The following is a 15,160-nucleotide window of genomic DNA, read 5'->3' on the forward strand; positions in this document are numbered from 1 at the left end:
ATTGCAGTCTTAATGCTATGCAACATATGTAAAAGGGCCAAGGGGATTATAGACATTTCTTGAGCATCCACTATGGGCCAGACCTTCTGCAGCCCCAGGCAACTCAGTCTTAGTGAGAGTGGGGCAAAGGGACAATCAACCATGCAACCATGTGGGAAGCTTCTTAGAGAAAAGGATAGTTGAACTGAGTTTTAAGATATGAATGATAGGAATTAGGGGGGCTAAAGGAAAGGGTATTCTATGAAAAGGGGACCTAAAAGCATGATGCTTTTAGGGCACTGCAAAAAGTAATTGGTATGATTGGAGCCAATACTCTATAGAGGAAGGGCTGGAGAAGAGATGCTGGGCCTTGTGTGCTGAAGCAGGGAGTCTGAACTTTATCCTGGAAACTGTGGAATATTAAGCAGGAGAGTGGCACGACCAGATTTTCAATTTAGAAAGATCCCCCTGACTGAAATGTGGATGGTGAAATTTGAGGAAGCTGGGGTGGAAACAGGAAGACTAATTTTAAAAGCAGTGTAATATTCCAGACAAGAGATGAGAGTGGCCCCAACTACACTAAAAGCTGTGAAAATAGAGAGAAGTAGATGGTAGCAAATATATGGCAGAATCTGCATAATTTACACATGGTAGAATGTACAATTTTAAGAAAGTGTACCGCTGTGTATGGGTAAAAGACATTATGGAAATACTGTTTAAGGACCATCATGATGGAAAATTTGAATACAATTTTTTGTTCTTTTAAAAATATAAAAATGAAGTAAATACAGGACACATTTGGTAATAGCAAATGTGCAAGGAAAAGGATAGGTTCTCTGGGGGGCCATAAGTCTTTAGAGTTTGGGGACCCTTATAAAGGACGTAGAGTATGCTGACTAGTGATATAGCTTGATACAGTGTTTACCATAAGCACTATGATCTATGATCACCAAGTATACTAACATCAGGGGATTATGCTAAATAAATATTATAAAATAGTAATTATAAGCAACTTTGAGAAACAAAAAATCTTTATTTTTTACAAATGTTTTCATAAATGCATTTTATATTTGATATGCATGCTACTATAACAAAGCAACTAAAAATATAATTACAGTTAAAATAATTTTATGCATATTTAAAAGGTAATTTTTTAATCTCAACTTTTAAAAATTGAAAGTAGAATAAGCAGTTCTTGCAAAAATATCCATTGCCCTCCATGCAATTTTTGCAATGACTTAACAAGGAAAATAAAAATAATCAGTCAAATGAATGCTTAAAAGCCACTGTCACCTCATGAAAACCTTTTGTTTGGGACCAAGTTTAGAAATGCTTGTGTTCCAGGTAGTATATATCTATTGCCTCTGGGTTATAACCATTCATGTGTTCTAACTGAAGAGTTTCTCATTAGGGCTTTGTCCTCACTTGAATGCTAATTCCATTCTTACTGCAGTTAACTGTAGATTCACAGAAAGGACTGTGTAGCATACTTGAGAGAAAATTCAGACTACCAGGATCATTTTTTCTTTTCATGTATATACTTCCTTAAAATAGAAATAGGCAAGAAAATACAGCAACATAGCTCATATAGTTTATCAATTTTATATATGATTTTCCATTCTTTTTTTCCTGAGATATGAAGCAAGTTTGTAAGTGGTCTGTTTTCATGCAAAAATACATTTTTCCATTCTTTACATTCATTTCACAGTATTTTGTATTCTAAGTAACTATATCACATTTGTGCTTTATACATTTGGAAAATAAAGAATAATTCATTCCCTTTACTGCAGAAAAATAAAAGATCAGAGGTTCTTTGATGGGTAATACAATCAAAGTAAGTGCTGACTTCAAGTTGCTAAAACATTACCTGACTATAAAAATTGCAATGAAAAAATCCTATTTTTTCTCATGCTTGCAGTTTTACCTAAATTTAGAACGAAAGGTTGACTTGCTCACGTGAGGGAGACTAGGTATGTTTATTCCTTAGACTCCTGAGTTCGTGAGTTCCTAATATGTGAAGCTAGGCCTGCACATACCTGGTCAGTTTCCTCTCTCACCTGGAGGAGAATCACAATACAAAGATGTCTTTTATGGCAAAAGGAAAAAAAATTGGTGTATATTCTATTTTATATCTTTATAAACAACAAGATTAGTTTGTAAAATGTAAGAATTACTAACACATTTAAATGAGAAAGAGATAAAAGGCCAAACATTTAAGAACATGTTTATGTTAAGTAATTGATCTCCGTTATACCTCTAGACTTAAATTGGATCTGATGTCCACTATGAATGTAAATGTCTTAAGTACACAGCCTTTTTCTACATTGGTTAAAGAGAAATACAAACTTTTCCCCCTCAAAATAAAGTTGGGAACTCTGAAGTAAGAAGGATTTTTTTTCCATTAACACATATTGTTTCATTTCTCCTTTATTAAAAAATTCAGTAGAGTTAAACAGTGGAAAAAATAAATGTACAAGCAATATATTTAGGGCCCACTGTTTACTGTTCTCAGCACATCTGCCACAACCTATTTATATGCCCAAGTGTGATGATTTTCACAGGAATCAGGAAGGCGAATAGAAACATAAGATCTTTAAAGTGAGAAAGAGAAGAAATCTTAAGTTATCCATAATCAATTATCTCTAACTATTATTAGGTATAAATGTTATCAAAATAAATTTTAAATTATTTGCTTATAATTTCATTGTCTAAAATCCTTTGGAAACAAAGACAAATGTGAAATTTAGTTGAGCAGAAGGACAATGGGAAAGAGGTTCATTTTCCTCAAGATGTGAAGCTACTTCCCTTTAAAATAATACAAATATCCAATTCAGGTAATGATTTTCTCTTTTAATTAGTCAAATATATATTAAATATAAAAAAATTAATGCTATGTATAATAGATGTGGCCTTGGACATTTTTAGTATTTGTTTATTTAGAAATGCCTTTAAAAATTAATGTGCACAGAACTAGGTCATCTACTAAAAGTCAAATTTATAAGTGCAAGTAGTGGGACTGCAGAGAGAATCCAGCAAAGGAATATGTAAAAGATTGGATAAATACATCAAATGAAGCTGTGGTTGTCCACTTTTGTGAAGACTGAAATATAAGTGTATAATCACTGGTGCAGATTCATCTAGTAAGCCTGTGTGATTATGCAGTTTCTAACCGACAGCATTTATTGACAGTTTGGATTTGCTCCAGGGGTAAGGAGCTTCTGGACTGTGAATACTGCCCCCATCTCTGCTTTCAGAGTCCTGTCTCTACAGAAGAAAACACCTTCCTAGGGACAGTTTCTTCTGTAGATGCAGTCTGTAGCTTGGAACCTAACTGCTGTCCATGCTGGGCTTTAATTATACGACATTGTTGGCACCCAGGTGCAAGAAGTATTTAAACACATAACGCCAAGAAAGGAGGTTTTCATGGGTAAGCTTAGAAGGGTTTAGAGATTCTATGCATGAAATTATTTCCCAAGGAGATATTTATCTATGATGGACGTAAATAGTTTTCTAGGGGTATTCTGAAGAGGTTCTTCAAACTTACGTTGTTGAAAAATTATTTCATTTGGAAATAACATCCCCCCCTCCCTACATCCTGCTGTGATAATCTCTTACTGGAAGAAAGTGAAGCTGTTCAGAATTATTGCCATATGGGTTTCGCAGGCCTGGCATGGACACATTGAGAATGGAAAGACTGGAAGAACCCAGCAAGGAACATCAGTACATTAATTGCTGCCCACCCTGAGAAATAATTCTGGGTTTCTTCTCCCAAGTCTTCCCTAAAGGTCCATTCATTGCAGAGCAGAGTCAAACAGACATCTTTTATAATTCATGTGGTAAGACATCCATGAATATACACATGCTATCCTTGAAGTAGTTATACATTACATTTTTTTCTGGGTAGCTCCTTAATATTTGAATGAGCTTAATAAATAAGAAAATGTATTGAAAGATCTTTGTAAAATGTTATGTAAATACATTTGTTTTAAGAATACTTGAATTTGCAATCTTCATAAATAAAAGTAAAAATTGGAGAGAAAATTTTTTCACGTCAATGAGGATTGTTATGTTTAAAGAATCTGAAGTTATGTAGAATGTGAGCTATCATGTTTTGTTTCAGAATGATTCTGTATTAGTTTTAATTTTTTAAGTCTGATTTAATTGTGATTTTGACCATCAGTTATTGAATGAGGTAGTCCACATTGCCTAGATATTTGCTGTACCTGGTTACTATTCCACAAATAATTAAGTACAATATGTCAGTTATGTTTTTCCTTTATGTTTAATAGAAGTTCTGTGAACACTGAGAATATATTACTTTTAGTGGTACACAGTTCTTGAGAAAAGTCTTGATTTTTACAATGCCATTTGTGATATTTTTAGCAGCTTACTACAATATCATTGTAATAAAAATAAAGTATACTCGGTGATGAGAGAGAAAATATTGTTAAAGACCTCTTGGGACAGGAAGAGGCTCAGTCATAAGGTCACGTGCTTTTCATTTTCAGCTGCATCATTCTGACACATTACTTTCAAAAAATAACTATAATATTGCTACATTGTCCATTATACTGAGAAGAACTTCCCTTGAACTTCACATGGAGATTGAGTAAAGCTCTTCTATTTGTTTTTTGAAGTACTCTCTCAGCTCAGGTCTCTTAGCCTTTAGTGTTGGTGTCAGCAAGCCATTTTGAACTGAGAACATATCAGAGTGGATGTGAATGGCTTTAACCTAAAAACCAAATGCAGAACACATCTTTATCAGGAATATAACACAGCATTCATAGCATACATGATAAAAGTAGACAGGCATATGGGAATAGAAATATTGATATAAAAACACTATGCCTATTTAAAAGTCAGAGTTATCCTAATAACATTTCAGCCTATTTGATATGTCTGAAAGCCACCTTTTTTCCTTCTTACTCCTCCATTTAGCCAGTCAACAGAAATGAGTTAATTCCTTACTCTGTGCCAGGCACGGAGGACACAAAGGGGGATCATGAGCACCCCTGCCCTCGGGGAGTGCACACTGGAATCCAGTAGAGCAGACACACTGGGCAATTATTAGACAATGCGGTATACACAGGATGAAGGGCACCTAACTCAGTTATGGCAGGGAAGAGAGAGGAGCAGTCAGGGAAGCCTTCTCAAATCAGGTGAGTGTTAAAGGACGAGTAAGAGTTAACCAGCAAAGGAGGAGAAGTGGGTGGAGAAGGGCATTTCCAGGCAGAGGCAACCCTATGACCAAAGCTATGGGAGTGAGAAATGGCAGAGTATGAAAAAGGAAATCCAAGTGATTTCTGTTGTAGTTACATAAAGTAGGAGGCAAAGTGGGTGAGAGATGAAGCTGAAGTGGTAGATGGGGCAGTTTATAGAGGAAAACAGTAGGAGATTTTTATACAGGACAATGACATGGCTGAATATACAATTTATAAAGATCTCTCCAAGAGAAATGTGAAGATGGCTTTTAAGAATGTTAAGATTAGAAGCAGGGAAACCAATCAGAAGGACCTGACCAATCCACAGGAGAGAAGAAGATAAGGGCCTGCACCTACAGAAGTGGCAGAGACAGAGACAAGTAAGCAGTTCTAAGAGCGATTTAGAGATAAATGGGCAGGATGTAATAAAGAAGGAGGCAGCCTTGAGGACTTCCAGGTTTCTGGCTTGGAGGGCTGCATGGACAATGGTGCCATTCACAGGAGAAATATAAAGTCTAGGCGGGGACATGACGAATCTGTGTTAAAAAAAAAAAGTTCTGCCAGAAAATGTGATCACATTATTGGAAGGAGGAATGGAGGGATCAGACTTAGTGTTCGTGTTGCCTATTTCCATGAGGCAGATTCCAGGCCTCCTCATGCAAAGTCTCTTTGCAAGCCTGAATGGGGGACCAGAGAGATAGACGAACTAACCTGGGAAGGCCTGGGCAGTCTCCTCCCACGTGAGATTCCAGCTGAAAGGGTGACTGTCAGTTCAACCAGAATTTTATGATCTGGGCTTGAGCTGAATCCTGGAGTGACAGTGTCTCTAAGAAATTGTATCCTGACTGACAACTGGGTCTACATTCAATTATTTTGTTGAGACAACAGATCCATATTATTAAATGGCAAATGAATTGCTATATATAGACTTTAAAAAATTAACTCAAAATATATGCGCTAAATACATATATATTTTCACTTGTTGTTTTGCTTAATTGGCATTTATTGAGCAACTACCATGTGTCAGGTATAGTGTAAGGCACCAGGGATACAAAGGAGAACAAGACACAATCTCTGCACACATGGAGCTTACAATCTAATGAGGGATGCTGCAGTATGATAATACTACTATAGGGACAAGCAGTTGTCAGTTGCTTTCCCAGTATCACTCCCTATCCTCCATGCTAATAAAACCCAGGTTTTATTTGGGGCCAAAATGTTCTATGTAAACTATGACAATCCTATGTCCTGATTTCCCAGGCTCCCTTGCAGCTAAGGTGTAGTCATAAGATCCGTCTGTGGCTAGTGAGAAGGGAAAGCTTTTGCTTTCCTAATAAAAGGTTCAGACATACCTATTTCTACCCACTCTCTTTTTTTCCTTCCTTGAATATGGACAATGTCCAAAGCAGTAGCAGCCACAGAAAGTGATAAGCCAACATACTAAGAAGGGAGAGTGGAAAGATAGGCAGAGCCTAGGTCTTTGAGAACCTGTACCTGCCTTGGACTGCCTATGTTCGGACTTCTTATGTGAGAACACCAAAAAAACACACCCTATGTGTTTAAGACCCTGAGGGTTTTCTTTTAGAGCTGAATGCCTTTCTGATATAGCACCTAACCCAGTCTCTGGAGCAGGATTCATTGAAAAGGGATGCTTGAGTTGAACTCTGGAGGATAAGTAGGCTTTGGCCAGATGAAGATAGCAAGGGGAAGGGAGAGGCTGTTATATGGCTCTAGGCAGAGGCAACATGTGCCAAAACACACATGGGACATCACAAGTATAGGCTGCAGCAGGTGATACAAATAAAGAAGAAGAAAGAGATGGGGCTGTGGAGATAGGCTGGGGCCAAATTACAAAGGATCAATATGCCAAGGTAGGGATTTTGGACATAATTCTTTAAACAATTTTTAAACAGTGAGAGACAGTACTAGAATGCATCTTTGGAAAGATTACCCTGTTAAGAGAGGATTAAAATGAGGTAGAAGTGGAAGCTGGAAGACCAGCCAAAAGGCAAGATTGATGGTGATTTAGGCTATAAAGTTGGCTGTGGAGATGGAAATAGATTTGGGGAGTAGAAAGGACAGGACTTACAATTGGTTTGGGTAATTGATAGAGAAAGAGATTTTAAGACTGGCTCTAGATTTCTGCTTGAGCAGAAAAACTGGAGGAGGAGCAGAAAGATTCTTTGGAGGCAGGAAGATCAAGTATTCATGTCAAGTTTGAAATGCTTCTGAGACATCCAAGTGGTTTTTGGACATTGGATATATTAGTATTAGTATGTAGGACACAGCTTCAGCCTGGGCTTGGGACAGAGAAGGAGTTTCTTGAGGAGTAGAAAGGAACGGGGTTGTGGGTTACAGAAGCCAGAGAACAAGAGTGAAAGGTTACTGTGGCATATGTTACTGTCATATGAGAATTGTTAATTAAAATCAATGGATACAATCAGGAAATGACTTATTTCAAAAATCAGTCTATGCACCACCTCACACCCATTAGGCTGGCTATTATCCAGAAAACAGAAATAACAAGTGTTGGTGAGGATATAGAGAAACTGGAATATATACCCCAAAGAATTGAAAGCAGGATCTCAAAGAGATATTTGTAAATCCATGTTCATAGCAGCATTATTCACAATAGCTAAAACAGGGAAGCAATGCAAATGTCCATCAGCAGATGAATGGATAGGCAAAATGTGGCATAGACATACAATGGAATATTATTTATATAAAGTAAGGAAATTCTGACACATGCTACAACATGGATGAACTTTGAGGGCGTTAGGCTAAGTGAAATAAGCCAGTCACAAAAACACAAGTACTTAGAGTAGTCAAAGTCATAGGGACAGAAAGTAAAATGGTGGTTTCTGGAGGCTGGGGGGAGGGAGGGAATTGGGAGTTATTGTTCAAGGGGTACAGAGTTTCATTCTACAAAATGAAAAGAGTTACAGAAATGGATGGTGGTGATGGTTGTACAACATTATGAATGTATTAATGCCACTGAACTGCACACGTTAAAAATGGTTAAGATGGTAAATTTTATGTTATGTGTATTTAACCACCAAAAATTTAAAAATTGGAAAAAATCAATGTATGCAAATAGTTGCAAAAAATTCAACATGTCAGTGATTGTTTTCCAAATCTCTGATGCTAACAGTCTAGTGTCCTGGCAGGTGGGCATTGCAATATGACAAAGAAGTCTTTCCTCAGAAAATTCTCCATTGCATTCACTGATTTTTCAGATCAAAGACTCAATATACAAAGAAGACCCCTAAAACAGCTACACTTTCTACTTCTTAATAAGTTTTTAAGAAAAATTCTAACGAATTCTGGCATTTTTTAAACCCATGCTTGTAATTTTAAAATGTGATAATTTTCAAATGAGCACAGCATTAATAAATGAGATTCATCTTTGTCTCTTTAGAAATTTGTTCAAATGAAGGATTCACTTTTGCTATAAAAAGAATAGCATTTTAAGGGATTCGTGTGTGGTGGGAAGGGGAGGACTGGACTTTAGGCTAAAATTAAAGCTAGCATTACAGGTAGCCGCCTCAACTTTACCTTACACACTGAAAGGATTTCTACTTGGATATCCAGCATAAATAACTGGAAATCTGAGGCTCTTGGCTAAAAAGAGGCATTATCGAATGTTTCAAAATTTGTTAAGGTTCTTGTAAAAAGTGTTTTGTTTGAAAATTCTCTCAACTCCAATATAAAATAAAAATTTTCTGAATTTTTTTCATGGCAAAATAAAAAAAATTAAAAAAAAGAAAATTCTCTTAGTGTTTTTGATGCTCAAAGAATTTGATTTGGTAAGGAATAGGGCTGCCAGTTTTTGTACCCTCTGGAATATACTTTTTTCCTAATTTGTTTTGATCAAACATAAATCATCCTAGGGGATCCAAAATTCACTGGAAACAGGTCCCAAGGGAGACGTTTTCAGACCATAGTGCACTGAGAGCTAGGGGTTCTGCAGTGGCCTCTGCTGGGCGGGGGTATAGAGGTGGAGATGGGCGTGAAGGTGGAGTGTAGACAGACACGGGTGGGATGAGGTGGGGGAGAGGCAGAAGTGCATTGGAGGCGGGGTGGGGGAGGGATGAGTGAGGGGGCTGGGTTGAGGGGTGGGAGGTGGAAGACAGGCTCTGGCTCAAGCCCCAAACCTACCAGAGTAGCACTGCTCTTATGTTTTGTACGTGCTCCTAAGGTGCATAAGATGTCATCTAAGTTCTGCTACTCAAGTTCAGAAATCACCATTTGATAACAAAACTAGCTAGCTTGAAGAAAATATGAACAAAATCCAAATCAAACTTAATCCTAGATACAGTGATTTAACTTAGTAACTCATGTTTACCTCCATGAAATGAAAAACTGGCAGTGCTAATATCCTTAATTTTTTTTTTGAAGTTCCTTTCTGATAGAAACAGTATCACATAAAGACTTCTGGCAAGTGTAAACGATCTATCCACCTTCTTCTGTAAATGAAATTAATAATATAATTTTATAGGAGATGCCAATGCCAAGATACAATTTCTACAAGTGTCCTGGCAGCCTGGGTTTCAGCTCATCTGCATTCCTAACAGCATGTGGAGAACATGTGTAATTGAGACAAGAATCTATGTTCAGTACAGGGACTTGGGAGAACACCTTTGAAAATACAGCAGTGACAAGCAGAAGCTTCAAACAATACAGTACAGGGAAGATGACTCTCATAGGGAGAGCTACATACACTATTTAGATGGTAAGTAGAATGTAAAAGAAAACACTATGATCTTAGGAAGAAAGAACTGCATCTGCTGGTAGATTTTGAGTATCTGTCAAACCAGCAACCTGTAGCAGGCCTAAAGTGCTGACTGGGGCATCTGCAGTTCAATGTGGCTCTCTACAACATAGTCTCTGCCTGAGCAGAGGAAACACAATTAAATACAGTGTTGAGGGAAGCCAAGTAATATGGCACTCAGCTCACCTTTCAGCCACTTAGTGAGCAGATCAGAGTGGCACTACTGCCAGTCCCTGCTCCAGTCTGACCTACAGCCCTGGCTCTATTTAAATTCTTCCATGAAAATACCTATACAAATTGTGCCAGTGACTAAAAGTCTAATCAGTAAGTGGGAAAAAAATGAGTCAAAACAGTTCTTTAACTGACCTTAACTGTGGGCCCCAAAACCTATAGTTAGTTTATTTTCAGAAGTAAACCAATGGTAAAACGAAGTTTCATTTTTTATAAATAATTACATATTTTCTAATAAAACCAAACTGTTGCATTATGGGGGGGAAAAAGGAACGAGAGTCTTTAGTCTCCCTTTATGCCTAACACAACATAAAACTTGTTTTCCAGTTTGCAATAAGCAAAGTTTTTGTTGAGGAAAGAAGGAAGGAGATGCTTAATGTTACCTCCCTTTCTGAAACTACACTCTTGTCACAGAAAAGTGATTCTATAGTTTTTTTTTTAATTTAAAGATACTATAACATTTAAATATTATATTGGAATATAATGCCTCAAAAATGTCAATGTATGCCAACTCATTAAAGCATAGAAATTTTCATAATTCTGAAAAAAAAAACTATTTAAAATCTTTCAATGGTATTACTCTGTGAAACACTTTAACACACAATATTGCTTGTAGATAATAAACACAGAGTGAATAATTTAGGACAAGAGAAATTTTAAAATTTTAAATTAGGGAAATGTTCAATTCATTTCTGATTTAAAGGTAAATTGATTAGGTAAGTATTCATTTCAATGACAAGAAATACAGTAAAATATATTTAGCAAGGGCTTTGCAGTCCGAATTTGAAAACTGTCAAGTTTCAAAGTTCACTTTGTATTTTATATGCCTATGCAAACTAATAAGGCATAGAAATGTCAAAAAAAAAAGGTTAAATCGCAGTTAAGTATGCTCAGATACTTCACAAGAACCTACATATTTTAATTATTGGTAACAGTTATTTTAAATGCTTCTTATCTACTCATTAAATCTCCATAAATTGATAATGGTTGGCCTAGTTCTAGGAATTGTCTGTTTCTGGAAATCAAATTACATTAATTTTTCATCTAATTCAAAGTTTCATTCAGATCAATGCTGCCCAGTAAGTCTGAACTCCTAAAGCTTCTGTTGAATGATTTAAGCCTTGGGCTTGGATATCTATTGGGGGAGGAGGGGGGGTAAAAAATTAGCATTAAGCCTTAATTGATCATTCCTTTTTGAGGAAAAGGGAAAAGGACTAGCTGACAATAGATTATGGATTAACTCAAGTAATTTATGTTGAGCTTTGGAACACAACTAGGAGCACACACCAACAAAGAGGAGAATGAGAACAGAGAAAATGAAGAGGTAACAGCCTTGGCAATAAAACTCAGGCCTTTGGGATGCCACATGACTTCTCTGTATTTAAGGTTACCATGGCGAGGGAGGGCCGATTATTAGAGCAGAAACTTTGCTTAAGGCGTATGGAAAGTCAAGAATACGTGTCCTCTCAGTAAAAGCTCTAACTTGAGCAATGGTTAACACTGGAACCTTAACCAAAGGTTTCTTTTAAACATAAGCTTAAGAGTGGTAGTCTTTTCCAAGGAGAGGAATCTGTTACAATTCTCCACCTGCTCTGAGGCAGATCACGCAGCCCACATCCAGCAGGGGGCATGCAAGCCTTGGGAATCACAAGGGTATCCGCAGGATCCCCAGTGCACCCCCAGCGCCCTTACAGCCATCCATTCAGGTAATCGGGAGCCCAGATCAACCAGGTCTCCAACCACTCATTTGTGGCGCCTGCTCTACAGGATCACATCTACAGTCACACAGCTCCCCGTAATGGAAGAGCAATGAAGTCAGTTTTAGCAAATTTAGAAATTTAATTATCATGCCAGAAATGACCTTGCATTCAGAAAGATAAATATGACTTGCCTGAATGCCTCAGATTTTATAATTTTTAAAAATAAGGATTTATTCATCCAGGCCTTATTTGCCCTAAAACACACTGATGGATGAGGGTAAAGCAGTTTCTCTCAAGCTAGATTAATGTAAAGATCCATTTCAAAAGAAAAACAATTCCCTCAAACCCTGAAACTATATTTAGATTTCCTCACTTTGAAACTTAAGAAATTAAAAGTCTTAATCTGTGGAAATGTTTTCTAATTGTCAAACAACTGCTGTAAGGGTTTATATTTAAAACCGGTTTAAAAATGTTTTTAGGTTAACATCAAAATGAACATATACAAAGGGGCTTCCCTGGTGGCGCAGTAGTTGAGAATCTGCCTGCCAATGCAGGAGACACGGGTTCAAGCCCTGGTCTGGGAAGATCCCACATGCCGCGGAGCAACTAAGCCCGTGAGCCACAACTACTGAGCCCATGTGCCACAACTACTGAAGCCCAAGTGCCCCAGAGCCCATGCTCCGCAACAAGAGAAGCCACCGCAGTGAGAAGCCCGCGCACCACAACAAAGAGTAGCTCCCGCTCGCCGCAACTAGAGAAAGCCCGTGCGCAGCAACGAAGACCCAACACAGCCAAAAATAAATAAATTTATATTAAAAAAAAAAGAACAGATAAAATTTAAAATTCTCATAAACCTTGCAGATCCTTAATACTATATTTGGGGACACTGTTGGAGAACCATTTTATTGAAAACAATTAAATACATACTAGGAAATTTTTAAAAATCAGCATATTAATATTTTTCTGTTTGAAGAATTTTTCTTTTTGAATTTGTGACTAAAGAGGATTATAAATGGCATGTGTAAGTAGGACCAAGTACGCTTATGAACTCAGTTACAAAAGAGAACCCCAACCTTGCAAAGACGGAAAGTCTTAGAGGTCTGCTGTGTCCACTCCCAACATACTCTTTGTTTCCTCCTCTTTGTTCAGGGCCTGCTGGGCTGACAGATCACTGGCCCCAGGAGTGCAACTTTCTGATGTCCTAGCAAGTAAGCTTGCCTGCTGCAGCCAAGAAGAGAGTCCCCATAAAAATAAAAATAAGACAGGACTCTGGTCTTGAGTACTGCACGCAGCTTGGAGACACACCATGTAGACATGCTGTACCAGTTATGGCTAGGGTAATAGTTCAGCTTTATGAACATCTGTGATTATGAGGACAATAAGCACAGTCTCACTCAGCCTACGACCGATTTTAGTTAGGATGCAGGCTGTTGCAAAGTCAGCTTAGAACAGGCCTTCAGGGGTCCGTTGGTACACAGCCTGCCTGCAGGCCACAGCGTGGAGGATAGGGAATCTAGGTCAGGGTCACTGTTGGTTACTTTAATTCTCATCCCTGCATAAAGGGCAGTAACAAGTATGGAGAAGGTAACAGTTACCTGTTCAAAAGAATGGAGTCCACTTTCTTTTCCTAACCTCACCATATCTTCCAAAATGGCTTTCCTCAGCTCCTGAATTGAACCATATAGGTAAAATTACAAGGCAAAAACACATTTCAAAATGGAGATAGAAGAATCAATGAGTTGTGAGCAAAGTACAACTGGCAATCATACCAACACTCCCCCCACCTTTCAAACCCCCAACTAGGGCTGACGCTCCCTGGCAGCAAGCCAATCACCATCCCTCATCTGGCAAGTAAGTGCCCGCATGGCCTAAGGAGTGTCCAACAACAGGCTAAGGGACCACTCAATTTTGTTTTTTAAAGCAGACCTCTGGTCAGCCTAGTGAGTCTCAGGGGCCCTGTCACCCCCAGAAGAGCCCAGGGCCTGGTGGGAGCTCTAGGGTTCATGGCTGCTGCTAAGAAACAGATCATGTGACTGAGGGGCCGATGCTGAGTCAGGGCACAGAGATCCTCTGAGTCAGGGCACAGAGATCCTGGCACAGTACATGTGCCAGGAGAAGGCTTCCGGAAGGTGTGAGCGGCAAATGTTCTAAGCAGGGAGAACTGTGCTCCTTTTTCAATTCCATGACTGTTTCTCTAAGCCCAGTAGATATAAAAGCTACCTCTCATTGGGAGAGAGCAGGGCCAGTGAGTCAGAAGGCCTATTCTCACATCTGACACTGCTGTTAACCAGCTGTGTGGCTTTGGGCAAGCCGCCTCCCTCTCTGGACTCTCCTGAAAGCTGCAAAACAGCAGGGCTGGACAAGCTTTCTCTGATGTCTCCTGGCTGGAAAATTCAATAGTTTATCAAGTGTTCTAAGAAGAGATATGAGCTCCTTCTACAACAATGACAAAAGGCAAACCTCTGGTTTAGGATTCCTACCATTTATAAAATAAAGTTAGAAATTTCCCTATAGGTTCAAATTTCACTTGGGCTACTGTTTGTGTATGTCCTCTCATTATGCAGTATCACAGAAGGTCCAGCAGTCTTTTGGGGAACAGCCCCAAGGTACAGACCTTATTTGTGCAGAGCTCTGCATACGTCCCTTCAATTCCTCTCTTCTGGGCCCAAGAGGGCATGACTTCCGGGTCGGGCACGACTATGCCCACCAAAAAGGCCTGCGATCCCACCAAAAGAAAACACAGTTATGACAAAAGCTTTTAAAGTGGTTATTTGCGGTCTAGCGTTAAAACTAATCTCTTGGTATTCTCAGACTCCACTCTTTTCTAAAAATATGTATATGTTTAAGTTATGAAACATATCACACATTCTTGACAGAAATATTCTTGAATATTTCTAATATATTTCCCTAACTTCGTAAAAAGTTTATTAATAAAAAATAAGCTTAAGAAGATTAGGAATCAGTAAGGTTAGTCCTGTATGTACCTTTGATTCTCATGCCAATCTTAAATGAGTACATCTTTAGGATACTGATCAACCAACTCTACAATCCAAAACACATACATTTCTAAGGATTTCCAGACCATTTTGAAATTGATTCATTAGTATGGTCCTCATTCTTTAAGAACACCATTTTAATTTTTAAATCATTTTCTTAAAAAATAATTTAATAGTCTTTAATTACATAAATCCAATGATAGCACAGAATATATTCACAGTGATCTTTCTGACTTCAGATCTAAATGATACCAGAAAGCAGAATAAATATAAATCCCCTTC

At 38.1% G+C, this 15,160-nt stretch overlaps 1 protein-coding gene across 4 annotated transcripts in view; it reads right to left on the reverse strand.

Moving 5' to 3' along the window:
* Positions 1–934: 934 nt before the first annotated feature.
* ACSL6 (acyl-CoA synthetase long chain family member 6) overlaps positions 935–15,160 on the reverse strand; it is a 62,915-nt gene continuing 48,689 nt past the window's right edge. For all 4 annotated transcript variants that reach the window (XM_022588731.2, XM_022588730.2, XM_022588729.2 and 1 more), the window contains 3 exons: positions 14,497–14,598; positions 13,478–13,549; positions 935–4,711 (listed from right to left, as the gene is read on the reverse strand). In XM_022588731.2, the coding sequence (XP_022444439.1) occupies positions 4,574–4,711; positions 13,478–13,549; positions 14,497–14,598 (312 nt within the window). In that variant the 3' untranslated portion in view covers positions 935–4,573. The remainder of the gene's footprint in view (positions 4,712–13,477; positions 13,550–14,496; positions 14,599–15,160) is intronic.

This window comes from Delphinapterus leucas, chromosome 3 (genome assembly GCF_059928025.1).
Source record: "Delphinapterus leucas isolate spDelLeu-1000000601 "Yukka" chromosome 3, BTC_Dleu_Yukka2, whole genome shotgun sequence".
Lineage (NCBI taxonomy): Eukaryota > Metazoa > Chordata > Mammalia > Artiodactyla > Monodontidae > Delphinapterus > Delphinapterus leucas.